The following is a 27,389-nucleotide window of genomic DNA, read 5'->3' on the forward strand; positions in this document are numbered from 1 at the left end:
TGATAGGAATAAAACGTGATCATAAACGAATGATTTCTCCACTCAACTAAATGTCGGCTTGGACCCGGAAACAGTATTACATACGTCACAAACACGTCACCACTTAACAAGCGGATAGATTATGCTACAGTATGCTGTACTATAGTTAATTATGCTACCAGTTTGCTGTAGTAAAAACTATAGCTACAGTATTCACTGCATTTATTAACAAATGGTTGTGAAATACTCAAACATATACAGTATTATATATTTTATGTGGGCGTTGATAGTTCTATTACTAACTTTTGACATACATGGAGCTTTTTTATTTCACTAAAAAGTCTTCATAGTGAGAAAAAAGGTTATTTAGATCAGGGGTTCCCAAACTTTTCAGCCTGCGACCCCCAATATGACGATGCCAGTGACTCGCGACCCCCAATATCCTGGTTATGAATATAGAAACCGTGCATGCAATGTCACACACACACACCAATACACCCAGGTATATTCTTCGTTTAATGTCAGTGCTGTAAATGGGCCAGAAACTTTAACCTGGTGTTATAAAATCAATCTGCTGCATCTGACGCTATTGCTGTGTCTTTAATACAATGTAATTACCACTGGGGTCGCAATCCAATAGAACTAGTAACTATAAGCTACTATAGTAACTATGTAGTAATTATAAACGACTATTTTTTTCTCTTAAGTAGGTCATGGATAAAATATGGTCATTCTTATATGATTTCATAATAATAAATAGATTTTTTTAAATCACCAGGCGACCCCCCTTCATTGTCCCGCGACCCCTCGAGGGGTCCCGACCCCCACTTTGAGAACCCCTGATTTAGATCATTAAAATCTTTAACAAAAGTTAACTGCAGAACTTTTGTATTCAAAATTCTTTGGGGGACCAAAAAAGGTACTCTATAGTAATAGAGAATACCTCGTTTTAGTGCTTTGTTTTTACATCGGTATCGTTTACAAAATTCACAGAACATTTTTACCATAATTTGTTGAGGCTGCGAAAAAAAAATCAAGTCAATTATAGGCTGTCTAAGGGTTTTCTGCTACATTTTAAGAATATTTTGGTAATTAATAAATGTAACTTTCATTCTAGCACAATAATATAGTATTAATTTTTAAAATCAAAGGTTGTTTATTGATATTAAGACATTTAGGGCTCTATTTTGCCATGCGCAGAGCACAAAGCGCAGGGCGCAAACGCATTCAGGGCGTGTCAGAATGCATTTTTGCTAACTTAAGGACAGGAAAATCCGATTTGCGCCGTGGCGCGTGGTCTAAAAGGGTTGAGTTTATTTTCTTAATGAGTTATAGGTGTGTTTTGAGAATAAACCAATCCGAGTCTCATCTCCCATTCCCTTTAAGAGCCAGCTGCGTCGCGCCATAAGCGCATTCGCTATTCACATGACGTAAAGTAAGTTCACTTTCGCTTTTGCTCTCGTGGATAGGGAAACCTTACCGCACAGACATCAATTAGCCTATAAATTATTAATTTCATTTATTAAGTGCAAAGATTTGTTTCAAAACTATTTCTAAATTCTAAGTTCTAATTTCCAGCAAACGAATAAATGATTAATAATAACAAAGTGTGGTCAAAATACTGAGTTATTTCCAAATACACCTGCCATGCCCCATATGGTGTAAAACCTGACAGGTGGACAAATCTAAGCTTGTTTTTAATAAAACAAATATAAATATGGATATAATAAATAAAACTGCTAATAATAATAAAATTTTACAAAAGCAAATTGAATGAACTGAAAAAGCCTCTCGAGATGAAGAAAGTATGAAGGCAGTGGTTTTTAAATTCATGTAGGCCATAAATGAATATGTTTTGTAATGTTTTAATCATTTATATTTATATCTTATATATATCCTTAATATATTCTATCTTTTTTCATATGTAAAGATATTTGCGTATTGCATCTTGTGTGTAGTGTGTAAGCCAGGCGCACTTTGCGCCAGAAAATAGACCGACTTTGTTCTGGTCTGAAAATCAGACTATTTACAGTTTCTCAAAATCGCAACGCGCCAAAACATGCCTGCTTTTTTAGACCAGAACGCCTATGGGCACACATTTGAGCGCAAATGCATTTGCTATTTAAACAGCGTGGCGCAACACCTCAAAATGAGTAGTAAAAGACTATTGCGATGCGCCTTGCGCCACATTGCGCCGGGTGTATGTTAGGGCCCTTTGACATACATCACTCCACAAAAAAAGTTATTTATAGTGGAGTAAAGGGTTATTTATATATTTTTAAAGATGTTAAGATTTTAAAGGTGTTTCTATACTATCAGAGTACCCTTTTTGGGTCTTCTTGCCATTTTTATTTTATTTCTATGTTTTAACTGTAAACATTGCATGTTTCAATGTTACTGTCTATGTACTGAATAATATACAGATATTTGTACATGTTTAATAACCCATTCTTATCAATTGCAGCTGGTTAGTGGCAATACTGGCTCAAGCAAATCCTCTGTTTGGACCCCAGCTTAAAAACGAGACCATATGGTATCTGCGGTACTACTGGGAGTAAATGGAGGTAAACTAGTGCTCGTATCAGCTTATTTTTTCTTCTATAAGGACTCAGTATTGATTACGATGATTTTGATTGATTCTTGTGTCTTGCAGGAGTCATCTGGAGGATTCAGAATATTTCTTTCATTAGGATTTTACTCTCACAGTTCATCAAATCTGCAAAAATCTTAAAATACTGAGGGATCTATTCCAAGAGAACAACCCTTGTGTTATCACTAAACAACATTGGCATTACAAACGACTAAAAGGAATATGTTTTTCACATAAATCACACAATATTTGATCAATCATGACTGAAAACTTGGAAAGGACTTCAGAATATGTATATAAAAGAAATGATATACTGAGATATTCTTGTGAAATGTGAAGAGTTGTCAGTTTGTGTGCTTTGGACGTATGAGAGTTTGAGTAATGTGAGTATTTTTTGTTGTGCATTTACAAAACATCATTGTGTCGTCCTCTCCTGCACGCGACTATCCATGTTCACTTCTTAAAATTATTTTTTTTTCTATTTATTAATGTTTTTATTTGTATTATAGACAGATTGATATTCTATTGCTGTTAATATATGTAGATGAAGCTGTCGTACATGTTCATGAAAGACTCAAACCACTGAAAATAAAGTGAAGTATTAAAAAGAAATCTCATTTTCCTTATGCGTAGTCCCTTATTTATTAGTGTTCGCCACAGCGGAATGAACCACCAACTATTCCAGCATATGTTTCACACAGCGGATGCTCTTCCAGCTGCAACCCAGTGCTGGGAAACACCCATACACACTCATTCACACACATACACTACAACATATTTATTCAATTCACCTATAGCGCATGTGTTTGGACTGCGGAGGGAACTCACGCCAACACTGGGAGAACATGCAAACTCCACACAGAAATGGCAACTAAGCCAGCCAGGACTCAAACCAGCGACTTTCTTGCTGTGAGGTGACCATTGCTAACCACTGTGAACTTTCAGTGACTGCTTAAAAACATGTAAGAGTCATATTTGATTATGGTTGTCAGACTACAGGTTTAATAAATAAGCAGAATTAATGAGTGAAAGGTAAGAGTGTACAGACTTTTTTCAGTTCGAGGACAGTGTGAACAGCAACAAATTAATAAAAACAGTATTAATACTTAGGTAGACAGCATGTAAACAGACCTTGGCTGATTCATCTGTATTTTATGCCTACGGTTGATTAATTGTGGCTTGTTTAGAAGAGCTGATTTGCATATTATATACTGTATGAATTGCTTTTAGAAATTGAGTAAAAAAAATTGACTTTTGAGACTTTAACTTTGTGTTAATATTAATAACTGCATAAATGATCAGAAATTCATAGTATTGTTTGTTATGTTCAGTTAATTAAAAAATAAAATCTTGTTTCATAATTAACAGTATTAAGAACTAATTGTTTGGTATATTTGGTTAAAGAAGGCCACCCTAGTTTTATTTATATTAAAATATTTTCTGATTAATTTAGTGTTTTAATTTTAAAGTGTGCATTAAAAAGTCATAAACCAACTTAACCAATAGTGTATAATAATAATAAATTATTTACAATAAGCATTGTTTACAGTGTAATAAAAGATCTAAATAATACTTAAATTTTTAAGTTTCTATATTTATATTAGTGTTATTTATATCAGGGGTGTCAAACTCAACTGATAGTACTAATTGAGTCCTTCAGGCTTGTTTGAAACTTACAGGCAAGTGTGTTGAAGCAGGGTAGTAACTAAACTGTAGGGCTGCAGCCTTGAGGGAACTGAGTTTGACACCCCAGACTTATATTATTCTTAATTATTTATAGTTTTATTTATGTTATTTATATTTCTAATATAAATAATATAATGTAATATTGAGGTATTTGTAAAAGAATCTAATAATAATCAAATAAAGTTTAATAGTTTGCTTTAAAGAAACTATTCGCTCGCACACACACAAAGATCTGCCATCATTTACAGCTTGATTGAGGTAAAGTTGGGTTTATAGTTGCACATTTGTTAATTTAATGGTCCCTATATTGTTTACCACTCTACTTTGCATATTCGGTCTGAATTAGCATGTAATTATGATGAAAAATCAATAAAAATAATAATATGATGTACTGTAATCATGGCAGAAATTAAAGACATTAATTATTAAATTTAAAGGAAACCCTTTAATTAAAAAAAAAAAAAAACAGTTTAAACCAGCCTAGGCTGGTTGAGTGGTTTTAGCTGGTCGACCAGCCTGGTTTTAGAGGGGTTTTGGCCAGTTCCAGGCTGGTTTCAGATATTTCAAGCTGCTTAAACCAGCTTGACCAGCCAAAACCTGCTATGTCCATCTTAATCTCTAAATCCTTGTTTATTATATAAATAATATAATTTAATATTGAGGTATTTGTAAAAGAATCTAATAATAATCAAATAAAGTTTAATAAAAGCTTTAAAGAGACTATTCACGCGCCCACACACAAAGATCTGCCATCATTTACAGCTTGATTGAGGTAAAGTTGGGTTTATAGTTGCACATTTGTTAATTTAATGGTCCCTATATTGTTTACCACTCTACTTTGCATATTCGGTCTAAATTAGCATGTAATTATGATGAAAAATCAATCAGCACCATTTATTTAACTGAACAATGTTGTGCCTAGATAGATATTCATGCATTCATTAATTTTCCTTCGGCTTAGTCCCTTTATTCATAAGGGGTCGCCACAGTGGAATGAACCATCAACTTTCCAGCATATGTTTTCACACAGCGGAGGTCCTTCCAGGTGCAACCCAGTACTGGAAAATATCCATACACATTCACTACAATCAATTTAGTTCATCAAGTGCATGTGTTTGGACCTTGGGGGAAAACAGAGCACCTGGAGGAAACCCACAATAACAAGGGGAGAACATGCAAACGGCAACTGACCCATCCGGGACTCGAACCAGCTTACTGTGAGGCAACAGTGCTAACCACTGAGCCACCGTGTCACCCACCTAGATGGGTGCTAATATGATTTTACTAATTTGCAAATAATACTTTTCTGAAATTATATTATTAAGGAACATGTCTGAATGTCCGAATATAAAACCAACTTTACCTCAATCGCTGCTTGTTTCCAAACTGGTTTGTATTTAATTTCTTTGTTGAACTCACAAAACATATAGGCCTTTACCTATTTAGAAAAATGTATGGCAACAAATGACTTTTTGTATTTTTTACCTTACTAAGGATGTCAAATACTTCTCTATCATTAATAATCTTGTCTTATCATTATTTTTGTGTTCACGTCAGGGTAAGTGAACATAAAAAATTAAACAAACAAAAAAAAAAAAATCGGATGGACTGTCACTTTAAGGGAATGGGCGGCGGCTGCAGAATTCTACATTCTGATTGGCTGTTCCTGACGGATCGTGGGTAGTGTAGTTCTTCACCGCAATTTGGCTCTGCTTAAATGTGCATTCAATATTATTAATATTGACCGATTGGTTAAACTGACGAATATAGCTATTGCTCAGTAGCTCATGGTGCATCTCTCTTTCCAGGCATTAATCTTCAGGAATCAGACGGGTGCACTACACGCTCATAAATATTCACAATACCTCAGGACAACCTCATTAATATTCAACAGCTAACATACGCTAGCTGATTCATAGTTTTCCCATACGGACTTTAGTGAGGGCAAGATATGTTTTGCAGCAGATTACAACGCTGGACCGCTTTTAGATAAAACAACAAAATCATAACAAACGAGACTTGTTGACACTGTTGTTGTTGTTGTTGACGTGTTTATAAGCTTGTGTGCGATTGTTTGGACATCTACAGCTACCAGGTAACTACATACAGAAGTTTAATCAGACTTTTTATATACTTTAGTATGGCTATATTTTGTATTATTACTATTTTGAGACTTAGCCTAAATGCTATGCGTTTAAGTTAAAAGGAAATTATTATTTGTTCTAGTAAATTATTATTAATATTATTATTATTACATTTGCCAAGTAATGTTTAACAGAGCAAAGACTTTTTGTTTCTGATTTTAATATCTGTAATAATTTTTTTATTAAAATAGTAATAAAAAGTTTTATATATATATATATATATATATATATATATATATATATATATATATATATATATATATATATATATATATATATATATATATATATATATATATATATATATACAATCAGTTCCAGCGTTATGGATGTGGCATTTGCAGTAAATTCTCAAAACATGAAAAAAATCAATCTGTGAACATTTTTTTATATTTTAAATAGGGAAAATAAACACACAAAAAAGTCCGAGTGTACAGTGCACAACATACTTGGTCGAAATTCTGTGAATTAAACTGCACAACCTGAAAGAAACAATGCTAATTAAAAAGGTAAAAGTTGCTCACTATAGAACAAAAAGGATTGATTTTATTTGATTTGACATTTTTTCATTTCTAAGGGAAAACTTTTTTACGGATGTGACACCGCTTTGTTACGGATGTGACGGATGTGAAATTGCCACTTGTGTGACTTTTGTTAATGAAATATAATTGTTTGAAAACACTGACAGAAACATATTTCAGTATTTTTAAAGCACTGTAAAATACAAGCTTACACACACACACACACACACACACACACACACACACACACACACACACACACACACACACACTCACACACACACACACACACACAAAAACGATTTAAACGTGCTATTTTTATGGGAAAGGCTTGGGTTATGGATGTGACGCCTCTCCGTTATAGATATGACAGATGTAAAATTGCCACTTGTGTGGTTTTGGTAAATCAAATATAATACTTCGAAAACATTGACAGATACATTTTTGAGTATTTCTGAAGTGCTGTAAATACTTGCTTACACAAAAAACTAAGAAACGGTTTCCATATTTTGGTGAAAATCTAATATTTTTTATTTATTATTATTATTTTTAGGTTGACATTTGCATGGAATTGCTCATATATATTATCAATCTCTAAGGCCAAATGTATTATTAACGTTAGCCCCTTTAAGAAATTGGAATATTTTTTGCATTGGCTATAAATTATCCCAACTGGTTAACCTAATTTAACCTAATAAGAAATTACACTTTAAGCAGAATACTAGTGTCTTTCAAAATAAAAATATGATGTACTGTAATCATGGCAGAAATTAAAGAAATTAGTTATTAAAATTAAAGGAAACCCTGCTGAAAAAAAAAAAAACACAGTTTAAACCAGGCTAGGCTGGTTGAGTGGTTTTAGCTGGTCGACCAGCCTGGTTTTAGAGGGGTTTTGGTCAGTTCCAGGCTGGTTTCAGACATTTCAAGCTGCTTAAACCAGCTTGACCAGCCAAAACCTGCTATGTCCATCTTAATCTCTAAATCCTTATTTATTATATAAATAATATAATTTAAAATTGAGGTATTTGTAAAAGAATCTAATAATAATCAAATAAAGTTTAATAAAAGCTTTAAAGAGACTATTCGCGCGCCCACACACAAAGATGTGCCATCATTTACAGCTTGATTGAGGTAAAGTTGGGTTTATAGTTGCACATTTGTTATTTTAATGGTCCCTATATTGTTTACCACTCTACTTTGCATATTCGGTCTAAATTAGCATGTAATTATGATGTAAAAATCAATTAAAATAAAAATATGATGTACTGTAATCATGGCAGAAATTAAAGACATTAATTATTAAAATTAAAGGAAACCCTTTAATTAAAAAAAAAAAAAAAACAGTTTAAACCAGGATAGGCTGGTTGGCTGGTTTTAGCTGGTCGACCAACCTGGTTTTAGAGGGGTTTTGGCCAGTTTCAGGCTGGTTTCAGACATTTCAAGCTGCTTAAACCAGCTTGACCAGCCAAAACCTGCTATGTCCATCTTAATCCAGGCTGATAAAGCTGGTTTTAAATGGTTTTAGCTCATTTTCCAGCCTCACCAGCTAAGACCAAGCTGGAAATGTCTGAAACCAGCCTGGAAATGACCAAAACCCCTCTAAAACCATGCTGTTAGTCTCTTTATTATGGGGGTCGCCACAGCGGAATGAACCGCTAACTTATCCAGCACATGTTTTACGCAGCAGATGCCCTTCCAGCTGCAACCCATCACTAGGAAACACCCATACACTCTTATTCACACACATACACTACAGACAATTTAGCCTACCCAATTCACCTGTACCACATATCTTTGGACTTGTAAGGGAAACCCATACCAACACAGGTAGAGCATACAAAATCAACACTGGAATGCCATCTGACCCAGCCGAGGTTCAAACCAGCGACCTTCTTGCTGTGAGGCGATTACGCTAACCACTGCGCCACCGTGCAGTCCGAAATCTTAAACAGCGCTTGGAAAATATCTCAAAGTATTCAATTTCACAGGAAGGCTAATCATTTAGGCTTCAACTGTATATACTCTGTACACTCTCTGTCTTTTTAGATATTTATAATTGACAAGTGTGTAGATTATTAACTGCACGCTATACCAGAGTTCACGTTTTCCTTTAACCACATCTGTTTCTTTCTCCAGACGGATCAAATCCATCGGCATGTTTGCGCACCGCAGTTTCAGTCTTCTGTGCAGAAGATCAGCTGTTACATCATGGAGAAGTCAGAGTCACACTGCAGGGAAGCGGCTGGATATAAGTGGCATTTATCCTCCCATTGCCACTCCATTTACTGAGCCTGAAGATGTGGACTATCAAAAACTTGATGACAATATTAGGAAATATGGACGTTTACCTTTTAGAGGTGGGTAAAGTGTGCTGGCAGCCACGATTAAACAGATAACATGGCATGCAATAGCAATTATAGTGACATGTTGTGAAGGTAAAGCCTACAATATATAATTTAAGGCATGCATATTCGCTGTAATGATTGTGTGTGTCCTGGATTTATGCTGACAATAGTTAACAGATGTTAGTATTGAGATAAACCTCGTGCAGCCTTGGGTTAAAGTCCACTTTTAAAGGGACAGTTCAGCCAAAACTGAACATTTCCCCACTATTTGCTCACACTCAAGTGGTTCTAAACCTTTATGAATATCCTATGTTGAAAACAAAGCAAGATATTTTGATGATTGCTGGAAAAAAACAGCATATGACATATTTAGAAAATACTCTAGAGTGTTACTTTTTTTAACAACATTCTTTAAAATATGGGGTTTTGTATTTGACAATCAACTAAAACATGTTTGTGACCAGTTCACGGTGAGTTTATGGCATTTGTTTTCATTTTTTCCGAACTTTTTCTTATTTTGGGTGTGCTATGCTAGTTTTAACCATTGGTTTAAAACTGTTAAAGTGCTCTACCTAGTGGACATTCTGAAAATTACATCCACATTCAACCTAAAGTCACTGGAAATTCAGATTTATTCTAGCCTGCTCTCCGAAATATGTTGTCTGACTGGGTATCTGTCTGTTAGTCCGTCCGTCTAGGCATCTGCCCGCCCGCCCGTCCGTCCGCCCGTCCGTCCGTCCGTCCGTCCGTCCGTCCGTCCGTCCGTCCGTCCGTCTGTCTGTCTGTCTATCTATCTATCTATCTATCTATCTATCTATCTATCTATCTATCTATCTATCTATCTATCTATCTATCTATCTATCTATCTATCTATCGATCTATCTATCTATCTATCTCTCTATCTATCTATCTATCTATCTATCTATCTATCTATCTATCTGTCTGTCTGTCTGTCTCTCTGTCTGACTTTCCATCAATCTACATTTCTGTCCATCCATCCGTTTGTCTGTCTCTCTGTCTGTCTGTCTGTCTATCTATCTATCTATCTATCTATCTATCTATCTATCTATCTATCTATCTATCTATCTATCTATCTATCTATCTATCTATCTATCTATCTATCTATCTATCTATATCTATCTGTCTGTCTGTCTGTCTGTCTGTCTGTCTGTCTGTCTGTCTGTCTGTCTGTCTGTCTGTCTGTCTCTCTGTCTGACTTTCCATCAATCTACATTTCTGTCCATCCATCCGTTTGTCTGTCTCTCTGTCTGTCTGTCTATCTATCTATCTATCTATATCTGTCTGTCTGTCCGTCCATCCGTCTGTCAACCTACATCTATCTATCTATCTATCTATCTATCTATCTATCTATCTATCTGTCTGTCTGTCTGTCTGTCTGTCTGTCTGTCTGTCTGTCTGTCTGTCTGTCCGTCCGTCCGTCCGTCCGTCCGTCCGTCCGTCCGTCCGTCCGTCCGTCTGACTTTCCATCAATCTACCTTTCTGTTTAAAGTATCAAACCCATGCTAACAACAGATTAATGCTAACATAGCATGCAAACATGCTAGCATGCATTATTAGTAATATAAGCTAAATCCTTCTAGCAATGTGCAAAAACATGTTAGAAACTTACTCATTTATGCTAATGACACATCATCAATGTTTTTAAACATGCCAGAGATATCATAAACTCTTTCATTTGCTTGTACGTCAATTGTCTTCCTTTGTAATTAATGTTAACATGGTAAACTTGCTAATAGCACGCCAATCCATCTTAACCTTGTATTAAAGCATATTAGCAACATGTTAAGTAATTCCACCAACATGTTGACAACTGTTAAATATGGCAAACTTTAGAAAGTAATCCATGCCAACATTCTAGCATGCATTGACAGCAATATACGCTATATAATTTTAGCAATGTGCTAAAACTTGTCAGAAACTTGCTAATTTATGCTAATAACATTTCATCAATGATTTTAAACATCTTAGAAATATGATACCTGCATTTTTTGCTCATACATCAGTTTCCTTCCTTTACAATTAATGCTAACATGTTAAACTTTGCTAATAGTATGCCAATCCATCTAAACCTTGTATTAAAGCATATTAGCATAATGTGTTGAAACTATTACAAATATCACACACATGCTAGGAACCAATTCATGCTAACATAGCCTGCAAACATGCTAGATTCCATTAACAGCAATATATGCTAAATCGCTTTAGCAATCTACTAAAACATGTCAGAAGCTTGCTAATTTATGCTAATAACATGTCATCAATGTTTTTAAACATGCTAGAGATATCATAAACCTTTTGTATTCGCTCATACATCAGTTTTCTTCATTTCAAATTAATGCTAACATGTAAACTTGCTAACAGCACACCAATCTATCTTAACCTTGTATTAAAGCATATTAGCAACATGTTAATTAATTCTACCATTGTGTTGAAAACTGTTAAACCACATGCTAGCAACACACACAAACCGTGCAAACATGCTAGCGTGCGTTAACAGCAATATATGCAAAATCATTCTAGCAATGTGCTAAAACATATCAGAAACTTGCTAATTTATGCTAATGACATGTTAGCAATGTGTTAAAACAAGATAAATATATCCCAAAACCTTTTCTTACCTTCTTCCTGATGAATTCAGTGTTTAATGTCCACTTGCAGGTCTAGTAGTGCAGGGCTCTAATGGCGAATACCCATATCTGACGGCGGAGGAGAGGGTTGAGGTGGTGAAGAGAGTGAAACAGGCCCTGCCAAAAGACAAGCTAGTTATGGCTGGATCTGGATGTGAATGTAAGACCCTCTACTATATGTACACCAGATTACACTTATAGACAGTTTTGACGATTCTTAATAATTTTTTATTTGTTTGCCACACTTTAATATTTCAGATCATCAAACCAGTTCAAATATGAGTTAAAGATGACACAAGAAAACACATCATGCAGTTTTTAAATGAAGGTTTTTATTATTAAAGGTGCAGTATGTACGTCTGACGCCTAGTAGTTGAACTAGGTCAAAACACATGCAAGTGCAGGTTGCCAGATTGACACCAGCAAAGACTAATGATTTAAGTCATGTTCTTAATAAAATCAACAGCACATGATAGAAGGCATTTTTTTTCCATATCAAAAAGAGTTTTGTGCTAATTTATATTTTAGAAACAGCTTCTTTTGCAGCTGAACAACAGAAAACTGATCAGCTCAGGTGCACCTCATGTGCTTCATTGAGTGTTTAATGCTAATTCGGTGAGTTGGAATGTCATTTTACAGGACATTTATTGCCATACTACAGAAAGCAGCAGCAGATAGTTCACCTCACATCTGGAAAATAAAACAAACCCTCTGAAATTGAACTGTGACTCAAAACCAACACATATCAGTGATTCAGCATCTACATTTAATTATATTAATATGTATTTATTTGATTATAAACCTTACCATTTCACTGGCGTGCAGTGAGTGCACTATTCTGTGCTTCTGAATGGCTGTATTTACATTTCTGTCGTTTTTCATCTGGTTCAAGCAGCCAAATTGCTCATCACTGCAAATCTCATCACGTTGCGTGTTTTGACACGGGGTTACAATGTAACCTGCTCACCTAATGCCTACATTCATAATCAAATTTCATCTCATTTTCGTTCCGCTTTTACGGGGCCGGGTCGTGTGAGCAGCAGTCTTGGGAGAGAACGCCAGACTTCCCTCTCCCCAGACACTTCGTCTCGCCAGCCGAGAGACATAGTCCCTCCAGCGTGTCCTGGGTCTTCCCTGAGGCCTCTTCCTGGTGGGACATGCCTGGAACACCTCCCTAGGTAGGCGTTGTGGTACACAAAAAAAGACTTTCACTTCAGGCATTGTTTGTGAATTAACCGACTTACGTGTTGCCTACTAACTGCAGACGCGATCATGAGGCTGTTTTTGTGCCTGGTTTGAAGTAATCAATCACAGAACTGGAGAAAGTGCAGTACTTTGTTAATTTTAATATAGCATATTAATAATGAAATCCAAAAATGATAGTATTATATTGAGAGTTAATTTTAAGCTATCTTGTGGCCCACCTGTTGGATCGCTGAGGCCCCCTAGTGGGCTGCGGCTCACCGGTTGAGAATTTCATCCTTATCAGATGAAATTAACCGTTCAAAGTTGTGCCATCCAGTGGATACAATTGGAACAGCAGCTTCTTTTATTAAAAAAGTGCAGCTCGTTTTTATACTTTACAGAATCATCTCGCGGGCCGGATCAAACCTGTTTGCGAGCCTGATCCAGCCCGCGGGCCGTACGCTTGACACCCCTGCTTTAGAGAACTTACATACAAAGTATAAAACTACATCGCCCTCTGTGAAAAAGTCTACTTCTGAATGGCTGAAGAAAAGCAAAATGAAGACTCTGTAGTGGCCTAGTCAATGTCCTGACCTGAATCCAATTGAGATCCAGTAAAATAACCTTAAAAACGCGGTTCATATAAATGTGCCATCTTCAAACTGAATAATAATAATAAGGTTATTAATAATAAAGTTGCAAATTTTATGTTCAGATCAGCATTTTGTGTCCAAATGTGAAGTTTTGCTGCAAGTAACCATATAATAATGTACATTACACTAGCCCAGGGGTGTCAAACTCAATACCTGGAGGGCCGAAGCCCTGCACAGTTTAGTTACAACCCTGCTCCAACACACTCACCTGTAGGTTTCAAACAAGCCTAAAGGACTCAATTAGTTTGATCAGGTGTGTTTAATTAGGGTTGGAACTAAACTGTGCACTTTTGGAACTGAGTTTGACACCTGTGCACTAGCCGGTTGTTATCGTAGGATAACGTCCAATGAAACACTAACAATGTTTAAATAATGTGAAAATATAACAGCTGTTGTACTAATTTAATTGATTTCTTTCTGAATTACTTTCTTTTGACTGAAATTTTAAAGTGTGGACATACTGCACTACATTGACATGAAATAACATCAATACATTGTAATGGTCTATACTGCAGACAGATAACATTCATTAGTTTTTTCCTTGTAGCCACCAGAGCCACAATCCAAATGAGCCAAAGAATGGCAGACGCGGGTGCTGATTGTGTTTTAGTGGTAACACCGTGTTTTTACCGCGGCCGAATGGACAGCCGAGCTCTTATAAACCACTACTCTAAGGTATGATGTTTTTAAATCGTGGCATTATTAGTCAGAATATGCTCACGGATGATAAAAACACTAAGATCTAATCAAGGACTGTTCTCTAGAGGCATCTGTGGACATATTTTTGCGCTCATTTGCATTTTACTTTGTTAAATTGCGCTTGAGCTTCACACTCTGTCTTATTAAAATGCATTGTTGCTTTCTTCCATCCCAAGGTGGCAGATTCCTGTTCAGTGCCAGTTGTGTTGTACAGCGTGCCAGCAAACACTGGTCTTGACCTGCCTGTGGATGCTGTAATTCAGCTCTCTAAGCATCCCAATATTGTCGGCCTCAAAGACAGTGGTGGAGACGTAAGATGAGGCATTTAAACCAATTTAACAGCAATGTTTATTTTATTAATGTAATATTATTACATGGCTCTCTGAAATAGCTCATTATGATTGCACAACCCAAGCTCATTCTGAAAACGTAACCCCACGGACGTTTCTGGAGACCGCGATTTACATGGCCGGAGGTACGTATGTCTGCATTTCGTTTTTTCAAGCCGGGGTCGCCACAGCAGAATGAACCGCCAACTTATCCAGCAAGTTTTTACGCAGCGGATGTCCTTCCAGCCTCAACCCATATCTGGGAAACATCCACACACACACTAATTCACTATGGTCAATTTAGCCTACCCAATTCACCTGTACCGCATGTCTTTGGACTGTGGGGGAAACCGGAGCACCCGGAGGAAAACCCACGCGAATGCAGGGAGAGCAAGCAAACTCCACGCAGAAACGCCAGCTAAACCGAGGCTCGAACCAGCGACCTTCTTGCTGTGAGGCGACAGCCCTACATACTGCCGCCACTGCTCTGCCTAAACACATCATGCAGTTATTAAATTAAACAAAATACAGAGCCCTGTTTAAAAAAGTAAAAAAAAAAAGACTTTGGAGTGGCTTAGTCAAAGTCCTGACCTGATATCTATTGAGATGCTGTTGAATGACCTTAAAAAGGCGGTTCATGTATATATTTGCTTAGTTTTCACTCCATTGTTCTTAAGTATTTGGTGCTATCTTCCAACTGTATAATAATAATAATAATAATAATAATAATAATAATAATAATGTAATGTGTATTTATATAGCACATTTATTGTGTATGGCCATACACCCAAAGCGCTTGACAATCATGAGATGGATCTCTCTACACCACCACCAGTGTGCAGCATCCACTTGGATGATGCGACGGCAGCTACAGGACAACAGCACCAGTGCGCTCACCACACACCAGCTATTGGTGGAGTGGAGAGACAGTGATGGAGTCAATTCGGTGGAAGGGGATGATTGGGAGGCCATGATCGTATGGGCCGATAGAGGGACTTTGGCCAGGACACCGGGGTTACACCCGTGCTCTTTCACGAGAAGTGCCATGGGATTTTTAATGACCACAGAGAGTCAAGACCTCGGTTCATCCGAAAGACGGCGCTCACTGACAGTGTAGTGTCCCCTTCACTTTTACTGGGGCATTAGGACTCACACAGACCTCAGGTTGAGCGCCCCCTGCTGGCCTCACTAACACCACTTCCAACAGCAACCTAGTGTTCCCTAGTGGTCTCCCATCCAGGTACTGACCAGGCTCAGCCCTGCTTAGCTTCAGTGAGTAACCGGTCTTGGGCTGCAGGGTGACATGGCTGTGGCCACATGTAATAATAAAAGGGTTATTAGAAAGTGACTAAGCCAAAAAGAAAATGAATGAATGAATAAATAAACGAATGAATAAATAGGGTTATTAGTAATAAGGTTGCAAATTTTATGTTCAGATCAATGTTTTGGGTTCAAATGTGAAGTTTTGTGGCAAGTAACCATATAATGTTCATCACATGACTAGCCGCTTATTATTGCATAAAAAGTCCAAATCCTGAAACAGTATTAACGGTTAAATAATGCTTAAATATGAGAGCTCTTGTAATAATTTAATATATTAAAGAAACAATTCATACAGTTTTTAATTGCCTTCTTTTGACAGTAATTTTAAAGTGTGAAAATACTGCATAATAAGTGCATTTCTAATTTGTCTTCATATTTCTGTCTGTTTTCATTTATTTATTTTTTTTGTCATCACCTTGAAACACCTGATTATTTGATAATTGATAGATCACCAGAATAGCTCTGATGGTGCAGAAAACCAGATCGCAGGATTTTCAGGTGCTGGCAGGATCAGCTGGTTTCCTCATGGCTGCGTACGCCGTAGGTGAGAATGAGTTCATCATGATCTTCACACTGTGAAATATTTCTGTCTTGTTATTAGAAATATAATTGGAAACAGCCTGACACATTTACATATACATTTAGGTGTCACTTAATATTTTAAATGAGTAGTAGTATCAGTATAAGTTACATTACTTGCACAACACACAACACTGTAAAAAATAAAACGTTAACTCAAATCAAACGTTTAGTTTATTTACCTTTATTTTATTTGACTTCACTGGAAAAAAGTAAACGATTAGCAATTAGTTGAGAGTTAACCTTGTTGCTATGAAAATAAATTAGTTGACTTTACTTAAAGAATTGAGTAAACCCGTTGCTTTAAAAAAAGATTACTTGACTTTACTTAAGTAAATCCATTACATTTAAAGCTGATAGTTGACTTTACTTAAAGGGCTCGTTTCAGCAGGGTGTTTTCACACCTCTACTTTGGAAAAAGTCAGAAAAGTGGGCGTGTCCAGCTCTGTTTAGGGGGGAGTGTCGGTGGAAGAAAAGAGGCATGGTGTGGGAGTGTCTATTTGGGCGCGCTGAATTTCAGCGTCAAAACACACAACCACAGCGGACAATGTGACTGTGTTTACATGGACATCTGTAGTCGAATTATTTGCCAAATTATTAAATGGTGGACTTTAACTGCAGTTTGGCTCTTTCATTCAGGTATTCATTCATGTCCCTCACGACAAACGTGATATTTGATTCGAGGAACTGCTCTAAGCCTGTATTTTTCATGCAATGTTTGATACCGCACGGCGAATGAGAGAAAAAAAAAACTCAGCATTTCCCGGAAACTTAGATGCACGCGGCAGGTAGTGTCAGAAAGCCGCGTGTGTTATTCCGGTCACAAAATCCAACACGAGGTTATAGTTTGGTTGTAATTGTTAGTGCTAACTTGTTTACACTCGGTGCAATAGTTTGTTTGATACGAATAAAATACGAACTGAAGAAACAAAGAGCACTGGTCACTCACCAAATCTGTAGAGACAGGACAATCACCAGCAACTAGAGCCGCGTCTTTATTTAGAGGAGACTAAAGCAAATCCGGATCTCAGCGTTTGCAGATGAGAACAGCTCTCAGGTAAACAATAACCCTCCTTAGACACATAAGTTATTGTTGTCGAGCGTCGCGTACACTGTTAATCCACACGTGACTCCAGCTGCGCTCTCACAGAGAGAAAATGAAAACAAAACTTAACTGCAGCAAACTATAAAAGCAACACTTCACGCTTGTTTTGCCAACACAACGTGGTGTCTCTGTCGTCTAAACACTGTGACAGTAATGAATATTAATGAAGTTGCACAATAGAGCGCGCTGATTGGTTTGAACCAAGCTTTACTCATGCATTAATGCATCACACTGTAAGACGTAATAAGACACACTCTGGCACAGACGTCCAGTCTGCATGCTGGAATACAACGCTATTATGTCATGACCGTGACGCAGCTTCAAAAATTCGTAAACCGGAAGTAGGAATTTGCTTGAAATAACGCAAAAACAACCAATTTACACTTTTTAGTGAAATATAGGTGTCCTAATAGTATTTTTAGCAGTGTGGGACACATATACGACTGTCAACAGCTCAAAAAATGTGTTTTGGTGTTTTAAGACCCTTTAAAGAAGTGAGTAAATGCTTTGTTTTCAAAGCGATAAGTTAACTTTACTTTAAAAAAGGGAGTAAAACTGTTGCTTTTAAATCGATTAGTTGACTTTACTTTAGAAATTGAGTAAACCTGTTGCTTTCAAAGCGATTAGTTGACCTTACTTAAAGAATTGAGTAAACCCAAAAACAATTAATTGACTTTACTTTAAAAAAGTAAATAAATCCATTGCTTTTAAAGTGATTAGTTGACTTTAAATAAAAGTCAGTAAAGCTGTTGCTTTTAAATTAAACAGTTGACATTACTTTAGAAATGTTTAGTTGACTTTACTTAAAGGGTGCAAACCTGTTGTTATAAAATTTGTTGTTATACCTGTTGTGCGCTTTAGACTTTGCGCCTAGATCGTTAAATTAGAGCCCAATGCATTTACTTATGCAAATGTATATTTATTCAGTTTTTATGTTTTAGTATTATTATTATTGAGTAATTTGCAAAGCTTTAGATAATTTGTACCAGGAACAATTTGTAAAAGTAATGTTTTTTGGTCTTTTACTGCTGTATTTCTCAGCCACGTTCCTGGAAGACTAACAGCACTGTAAGTTTTTCTGTAGATGAAAGCCTGACACAATCAACCTCCCCTCACTAATGTGTGTCAAAAACACACAGGGTGGTGAATTTCAACCGCGCGTGCGCACCGTCGCCCTGTCAGTCAAGCTGTTGCTTATGTAGGAGTGCTCTATATTTGTCACTCAGATTGCCCATTTTATATTTGATGCATTTGTGTGTGTGTTTTGCTGTTGCACTTTGTGACGTTATAGGTGTGTGTGTTTATTACAGGCGCTGTAGGAGGCGTCTGCGCCCTGGCCAATGTCCTGGGTCAGCAGGTGTGTGAACTAGCGCAGCTGTGTGTTTCCGGACGCTGGGACGAAGCCAAAGAGCTCCAGTATCGCCTCATCGAACCCAACACAGCAGTGAGCATCACGTCGCATGGCAACCGCACACATTTATTATACCGCACATACATTCACTGCTATATAGGCACCATAAACATTGGCAGCGGCGGCCCTTCCCCCATGAGCTCTGCTTCAAAGGCCAGAGGAAGATTCGCACCAGACTGCAAATGTAAAACACACACACACACACACACAAAAATAAAAGAGAAAGTATAATTGGTTGATCTTGAAGGGTTTGAATAGAATAAACATGCTCCTTTTTGACCTTGTGTGAGAGATTGAGCACGGCTAAAATGCTTTGCTGATTTTTGTCTAGTTTCTAGTCCAAATGTCTGAACATTTCTTAAATCAAGAAGCTTTATATTATATATATATATACATATACATAATTATGTATATATATATAATTATGTATATATATATATATATATACATTAGAATTAAAAGTTTGTTACAGTGTACTTATTGTGTAAATACATGCATTTACTGTATACTTATGCTTGATTAAATACATGTATGTAATTACATCTGTAATTAACTTTTGTAATTACATTTGTAAATACACTGTTGACCATCCCTTACACTTTGACCCACCCTTTAACCTACCCATGCCACCAAACCTGTCCATAACCCAACCTCTATCCCAACTCAAAAGCACCACAAGTGTTCTCAAATACATTATAAACACAGTAAGTACATTGTATTTATTTTTTTGATGTAAGTACAAAGTAGTTAAGGACACTTAATATAAAGTGGGACCGTATGTATATATATATATGTATGTATATATATATATATATATATATTATTCGAGAGAAGTAAAAATAAAAGTCTCTTTTTCAGATTAAAAACAAGCTGATTTGTAGACTTTATATAGATTTATATAGATTTTACAGTTTGTAATCCTAGTTATGGTATTTCATATATGTCCAAAAAGTAATAGGAAGATGCAAATGCTTATTTACTCCGTCCTCTTTTCTACTTTACATCTATTATGAGCCACAATCCATAACAATAAATAATAATCCTCAACAATAATCATCAAATTAACACTGTGATTCTGTCTTTTTAGCAGAGGGAAAAATGCTTTTCTTTGTTTTTGTCTCGTTTTTAGTCCAAATATCTTAAAATTCCTTAAATCTAGAAGCGTTGTATTAGATATATTATTTGAGAATGTCTCTTCTTCAGATAAAAACAAGCTAATTTGTCTTTTTTATATAGACTTTAGACTTTGTTTTGAACATATAAAAATGAACTACAATTAATAAACAAAGCAGAATAATACAACAATGCAACACAATTGGGTCTCATATGTGTCCGAAAAGCATCAGGATGAAGCAAATGCTTATTTAATCCTTCCTCTTTTCCACTCTACATCAATTATAAATCACAATAAATAATAATCCTCAACAATAATCATCAAATTAACACCATGATTCTGTATTTTAGGCATGGCAGAAAATGCTTTTCTTAGTGTTTGTCTCGTTTCTAGTCCAAACATTGTCCACATGTACCAAAAATCATTTATTTATTTTAGAATTTGTCAATTGAAGGACTTTTTATAGAGATTTCAGATGATTTCAGACATGTAAAAAATAAATAACTACAATGAAGCTAAATAAAACAACAACACAACACAGTACAATGCAACTTTACCTCATACATGTCTGAAAAGTAATAGGAAGATGCAAATGCTTATTTAAGCTTACCTTTTCCTCACTCTACATCGATTATAAATCAAAATTAATTATAATCCACAACTATAATCATCAAATTAACACCATGATATTCTCTTTTTACTACGGTAAAAAATCATTTTTCTTAGTTTTTATCTTGTTTCTTGTTCAAATATCTAAAAATTTAAATCAAGAAGTTTTATATTTTATTTTTTGAGACGAGTAAAAATAAAGCTCTCTTTTTCAGATTAAAAACAAGCTGATTTGTAGATTTTATATAGTCTTTATTTAGATTTATATAGATTTTAGAGTCTGTAATCCTAGTTATGGTATCTCAAACTTGTCCAAAAAGGTAATAGGAAGATGCAAATGCTTATTTACTCCGTCCTCTTTTCTACTCTACATCTATTATAAACCACAATCCATAACAATAAATAATAATCCTCAACAATAATCATCAAATTAACACTGTGATTCTGTCTTTTTAGCAGAGGGAAAAATGCTTTTCTTTGTTTTTGTCTCGTTTTTAGTCCAAATATCTTAAAATTCCTTAAATTTAGAAGCGTTGTATTAGATATATTATTCGAGAAAGTCTCTTTTCAAGATAAAAACAAGCTAATTTGTCTTTTTTATATAGACTTTAGACTTCGTTTTGAACGTATAAAAATGAACTACAATTAATAAACAAAGCAGAATAATACAACAATGCAACACAATTGTATCTCGTATGTGTCCAAAAAGCATCAGGATGAAGCAAATGCTTATTTAATCCTTCCTCTTTTCCACTCTACATCAATTATAAATCACAATAAATAATAATCCTCAACAATAATCATCAAATTAACACCATGATTCTGTATTTTAGGCATGGCAGAAAATGCTTTTCTTAGTGTTTGTCTCGTTTCTAGTCCAAACATTGTCCACATGTACCAAAAATCATTTATTTATTTCAGAATTTGTCAATTGAAGGACTTTTTATAGAGATTTCAGACATGTAAAAAATAAATAACTACAATGAAGTTAAATAAAACAACAACACAACACAGTACAATGCAACTGTACCTCATACATGTCTGAAAAGTAATAGGAAGATGCAAATGCTTATTTAAGCTTACCTTTTCCTCACTCTACATCGATTATAAATCAAAATTAATTATAATTCACAACTATAATCATCAAATTAACACCATGATATTGTCTTTTTACTACGGTAAAAAATAATTTTTCTTAGTTTTTATCTTGTTTCTTGTTCAAATATCTAAAAATTTAAATCAAGAAGTTTTATATATTTTATTTTTTGAGACGAGTAAAAATAAAGCTCTCTTTTTCAGATTAAAAACAAGCTGATTTGTAGATTTTATATAGTCTTTATTTAGATTTATATAGATTTTAGAGTCTGTAATCCTAGTTATGGTATCTCAAACTTGTCCAAAAAGGTAATAGGAAGATGCAAATGCTTATTTACTCCGTCCTCTTTTCTACTCTACATCTATTATAAACCACAATCCATAACAATAAATAATAATCCTCAACAATAATCATCAAATTAACACTGTGATTCTGTCTTTTTAGCAGAGGGAAAAATGCTTTTCTTTGTTTTTGTCTCGTTTTTAGTCCAAATATCTTAAAATTCCTTAAATTTAGAAGCGTTGTATTAGATATATTATTCGAGAAAGTCTCTTTTCAAGATAAAAACAAGCTAATTTGTCTTTTTTATATAGACTTTAGACTTCGTTTTGAACGTATAAAAATGAACTACAATTAATAAACAAAGCAGAATAATACAACAATGCAACACAATTGTATCTCGTATGTGTCCAAAAAGCATCAGGATGAAGCAAATGCTTATTTAATCCTTCCTCTTTTCCACTCTACATCAATTATAAATCACAATAAATAATAATCCTCAACAATAATCATCAAATTAACACCATGATTCTGTATTTTAGGCATGGCAGAAAATGCTTTTCTTAGTGTTTGTCTCGTTTCTAGTCCAAACATTGTCCACATGTACCAAAAATCATTTATTTATTTCAGAATTTGTCAATTGAAGGACTTTTTATAGAGATTTCAGACATGTAAAAAATAAATAACTACAATGAAGTTAAATAAAACAACAACACAACACAGTACAATGCAACTGTACCTCATACATGTCTGAAAAGTAATAGGAAGATGCAAATGCTTATTTAAGCTTACCTTTTCCTCACTCTACATCGATTATAAATCAAAATTAATTATAATTCACAACTATAATCATCAAATTAACACCATGATATTGTCTTTTTACTACGGTAAAAAATAATTTTTCTTAGTTTTTATCTTGTTTCTTGTTCAAATATCTAAAAATTTAAATCAAGAAGTTTTATATATTTTATTTTTTGAGACGAGTAAAAATAAAGCTCTCTTTTTCAGATTAAAAACAAGCTGATTTGTAGATTTTATATAGTCTTTATTTAGATTTATATAGATTTTAGAGTCTGTAATCCTAGTTATGGTATCTCAAACTTGTCCAAAAAGGTAATAGGAAGATGCAAATGCTTATTTACTCCGTCCTCTTTTCTACTCTACATCTATTATAAACCACAATCCATAACAATAAATAATAATCCTCAACAATAATCATCAAATTAACACTGTGATTCTGTCTTTTTAGCAGAGTGAAAAATGCTTTTCTTTGTTTTTGTCTCGTTTTTAGTCCAAATATCTTAAAATTCCTTAAATTTAGAAGCGTTGTATTAGATATATTATTCGAGAAAGTCTCTTTTCAAGATAAAAACAAGCTAATTTGTCTTTTTTATATAGACTTTAGACTTCGTTTTGAACGTATAAAAATGAACTACAATTAATAAACAAAGCAGAATAATACAACAATGCAACACAATTGTATCTCGTATGTGTCCAAAAAGCATCAGGATGAAGCAAATGCTTATTTAATCCTTCCTCTTTTCCACTCTACATCAATTATAAATCACAATAAATAATAATCCTCAACAATAATCATCAAATTAACACCATGATTCTGTATTTTAGGCATGGCAGAAAATGCTTTTCTTAGTGTTTGTCTCGTTTCTAGTCCAAACATTGTCCACATGTACCAAAAATCATTTATTTATTTCAGAATTTGTCAATTGAAGGACTTTTTATAGAGATTTCAGACATGTAAAAAATAAATAACTACAATGAAGTTAAATAAAACAACAACACAACACAGTACAATGCAACTGTACCTCATACATGTCTGAAAAGTAATAGGAAGATGCAAATGCTTATTTAAGCTTACCTTTTCCTCACTCTACATCGATTATAAATCAAAATTAATTATAATTCACAACTATAATCATCAAATTAACACCATGATATTGTCTTTTTACTACGGTAAAAAATAATTTTTCTTAGTTTTTATCTTGTTTCTTGTTCAAATATCTAAAAATTTAAATCAAGAAGTTTTATATATTTTATTTTTTGAGACGAGTAAAAATAAAGCTCTCTTTTTCAGATTAAAAACAAGCTGATTTGTAGATTTTATATAGTCTTTATTTAGATTTATATAGATTTTAGAGTCTGTAATCCTAGTTATGGTATCTCAAACTTGTCCAAAAAGGTAATAGGAAGATGCAAATGCTTATTTACTCCGTCCTCTTTTCTACTCTACATCTATTATAAACCACAATCCATAACAATAAATAATAATCCTCAACAATAATCATCAAATTAACACTGTGATTCTGTCTTTTTAGCAGAGGGAAAAATGCTTTTCTTTGTTTTTGTCTCGTTTTTAGTCCAAATATCTAAAAATTCCTTAAATCTAGAAGCGTTGTATTAGATATATTATTTGAGAATGTCTCTTCTTCAGATAAAAACAAGCTAATTTGTCTTTTTTATATAGACTTTAGACTTTGTTTTGAACATATAAAAATGAACTACAATTAATAAACAAAGCAGAATAATACAACAATGCAACACAATTGGGTCTCATATGTGTCCGAAAAGCATCAGGATGAAGCAAATGCTTATTTAATCCTTCCTCTTTTCCACTCTACATCAATTATAAATCACAATAAATAATAATCCTCAACAATAATCATCAAATTAACACCATGATTCTGTATTTTAGGCATGGCAGAAAATGCTTTTCTTAGTGTTTGTCTCGTTTCTAGTCCAAACATTGTCCACATGTACCAAAAATCATTTATTTATTTTAGAATTTGTCAATTGAAGGACTTTTTATAGAGATTTCAGATGATTTCAGACATGTAAAAAATAAATAACTACAATAAAGCTAAATAAAACAACAACACAACACAGTACAATGCAACTGTACCTCATACATGTCTGAAAAGTAATAGGAAGATGCAAATGCTTATTTAAGCTTACCTTTTCCCCACTCTACATCGATTATAAATCAAAATTAATTATAATCCACAACTATAATCATCAAATTAACACCATGATATTCTCTTTTTACTACGGTAAAAAATCATTTTTCTTAGTTTTTATCTTGTTTCTTGTTCAAATATCTAAAAATTTAAATCAAGAAGTTTTATATTTTATTATTTGAGACGAGTAAAAATAAAAGTCTCTTTTTCAGATTAAAAACAAGCTGATTTGTAGATTTTATATAGTCTTTATTTAGATTTATATAGATTTTAGAGTCTGTAATCCCAGTAATGGTATCTCAAACTTGTCCAAAAAGTAATAGGAAGATGCAAATGCTTATTTACTCCGTCCTCTTTTCTACTCTACATCTATTATGAACCACAATCCATAACAATAAATAATAATCCTCAACAATAATCATCAAATTAACACTGTGATTCTGTCTTTTTAGCAGAGTGAAAAATGCTTTTCTTTGTTTTTGTCTCGTTTTTAATCCAAATATCTAAAAATTCCTTAAATCTAGAAGCGTTATATTAGATATATTATTCGAGAAAGTCTCTTCTTCAGATAAAAACAAGCTAATTTGTCTTTTTTATATAGACTTTAGACTTCATTTTGAATGTATTAAAATGAACTATAATTAATAAACAAAGCAAAATAATACAACAATGCAACACAATTGGGTCTCATATGTGTCCAAAAAGCATCAGGATGAAGCAAATGCTTATTTAATCCTTCCTCTTTTCCACTCTAAATCAATTATTAATCACAATAAATAATAATCCTCAACAATAATCATCAAATTAACACCATGATTCTGTATTTTAGGCATGGCAGAAAATGCTTTTCTTAGTGTTTGTCTCGTTTCTAGTCCAAACATTGTCCACACACTGCAAAAAATGCTATTCTTACTTAGATTTTTAATCTTGTTTTTAGTCCAAATATCTAAAAGTTCTTAAATCAAGAAGCATTTTCTGGAAAAGCAAAACATATTGTATTGTTTTAAGAATTAATATGCCAAAATGAAGTGAGGTTTTCCTAAAATCAAGCTAAATAATCTGCCAATGGGGTAAGCAAAATAATCTTACCACAAATCGAAAAACGTGAATACATAATACAAGTCAATACATAATTCAAAACGTGAATACATTATCGTTACACATAAACCATCTTTTGATGAATATGATGTTACACATTCTCTATCTTTATTTACTCTTTCTTCCATAGACATGAAGTATTATTTTGACAGCTAAAGAATACAAATGTAAGAGAAACAGGAGAGGAAATCTTATAATAATACTGAATTTATGGAAGCGAATATTAGAACTGAAATAAAATGAACTGAAAATGACCTTTTGAATATTATACATCGTATTTTTAAAGGGTATTGAATATTTTGTAAGTGAAATCTGGAAATTAAATATGAATTATTGAATTTTTAAGTATGAAAACATGTTTGAAATATTTTTCATTGAAATATTCACAGCTTAAATAAACGGCTATGTTAAATTTCAGGACCTAAAAATACAAACCCTGGATTTCAAGTCATTAAAATACAAGAACTTGTTAATACGGTGTATTATTTTTTTCAGTTTGTGCTATTCAAGACTTTTGGCATTGATTTTGTTCCATATAAATCACAATAAATAATAATCCACAGCAATAATCATCAAATTAACGCCATGATTCTGTATTTTAGGCATGGCAGAAAATGCTTTTCCTAGTTTTCTAGTCCAAATAAAGTCCAAATATGCCAAAAATCATTTATTTATTTCAGAATTTGTCAATTTATGGACTTTTTAAAGAGATTTTAGACAATTTCAAACATGTAAAAAATAAGTGAAGTTTATTTATAAACAAATTTCGAGAGGATCTCGTGCTTATGATTGTTCACAGCTGTTCCAACTTTAGCTAATGACTGATTATACTAACAGACGATCCTTAACTCGCTATAAATAACCAGACTTTTCTCATCTCAATATCTTCGTCTTGAAGAAACCCCCCCACCCAACTCTACTTTCCCTCCTTTCAAACGGGCGTCACGGTGGCCAGCGATTAGCGCTGTTGCCTCACAGCAAGAATGCCCCTGGTTTAATTCCTTTCCAAACCAGACGGCATTTC

The 27,389-nt window shown here is 34.1% G+C and overlaps 2 protein-coding genes and 1 long non-coding RNA gene across 3 annotated transcripts in view; 2 read left to right on the forward strand and 1 right to left on the reverse strand.

Annotated features, from left to right (window-relative positions):
• atp6v0e2 (ATPase H+ transporting V0 subunit e2) overlaps positions 1 to 3,192 on the forward strand; it is a 5,634-nt gene extending 2,442 nt beyond the window's left edge. Inside the window, exons 3-4 of the mRNA NM_001172635.1 lie at positions 2,444 to 2,543; positions 2,633 to 3,192. Of these exons, the coding sequence (NP_001166106.1) occupies positions 2,444 to 2,537 (94 nt within the window). The 3' untranslated portion in view covers positions 2,538 to 2,543; positions 2,633 to 3,192. The remainder of the gene's footprint in view (positions 1 to 2,443; positions 2,544 to 2,632) is intronic.
• Positions 1 to 13,359, reverse strand: part of LOC147831672 (uncharacterized) — a 20,679-nt gene extending 7,320 nt beyond the window's left edge. The window contains exon 1 of the long non-coding RNA XR_015522490.1: positions 11,905 to 13,359. This is a non-coding gene — a long non-coding RNA (uncharacterized LOC147831672). The remainder of the gene's footprint in view (positions 1 to 11,904) is intronic.
• hoga1 (4-hydroxy-2-oxoglutarate aldolase 1) overlaps positions 6,201 to 27,389 on the forward strand; it is a 22,050-nt gene continuing 861 nt past the window's right edge. Inside the window, exons 1-7 of the mRNA NM_212870.1 lie at positions 6,201 to 6,350; positions 9,057 to 9,277; positions 11,945 to 12,073; positions 14,299 to 14,426; positions 14,627 to 14,761; positions 16,550 to 16,646; positions 19,097 to 19,230. Of these exons, the coding sequence (NP_998035.1) occupies positions 9,076 to 9,277; positions 11,945 to 12,073; positions 14,299 to 14,426; positions 14,627 to 14,761; positions 16,550 to 16,646; positions 19,097 to 19,230 (825 nt within the window). The 5' untranslated portion in view covers positions 6,201 to 6,350; positions 9,057 to 9,075. The remainder of the gene's footprint in view (positions 6,351 to 9,056; positions 9,278 to 11,944; positions 12,074 to 14,298; positions 14,427 to 14,626; positions 14,762 to 16,549; positions 16,647 to 19,096; positions 19,231 to 27,389) is intronic.

Source organism: Danio rerio, chromosome 22 (assembly GCF_052040795.2).
Source record: "Danio rerio strain M-AB ecotype USA chromosome 22, GRCz13ab, whole genome shotgun sequence".
Classification (NCBI taxonomy): Eukaryota; Metazoa; Chordata; class Actinopteri; order Cypriniformes; family Danionidae; genus Danio; species Danio rerio.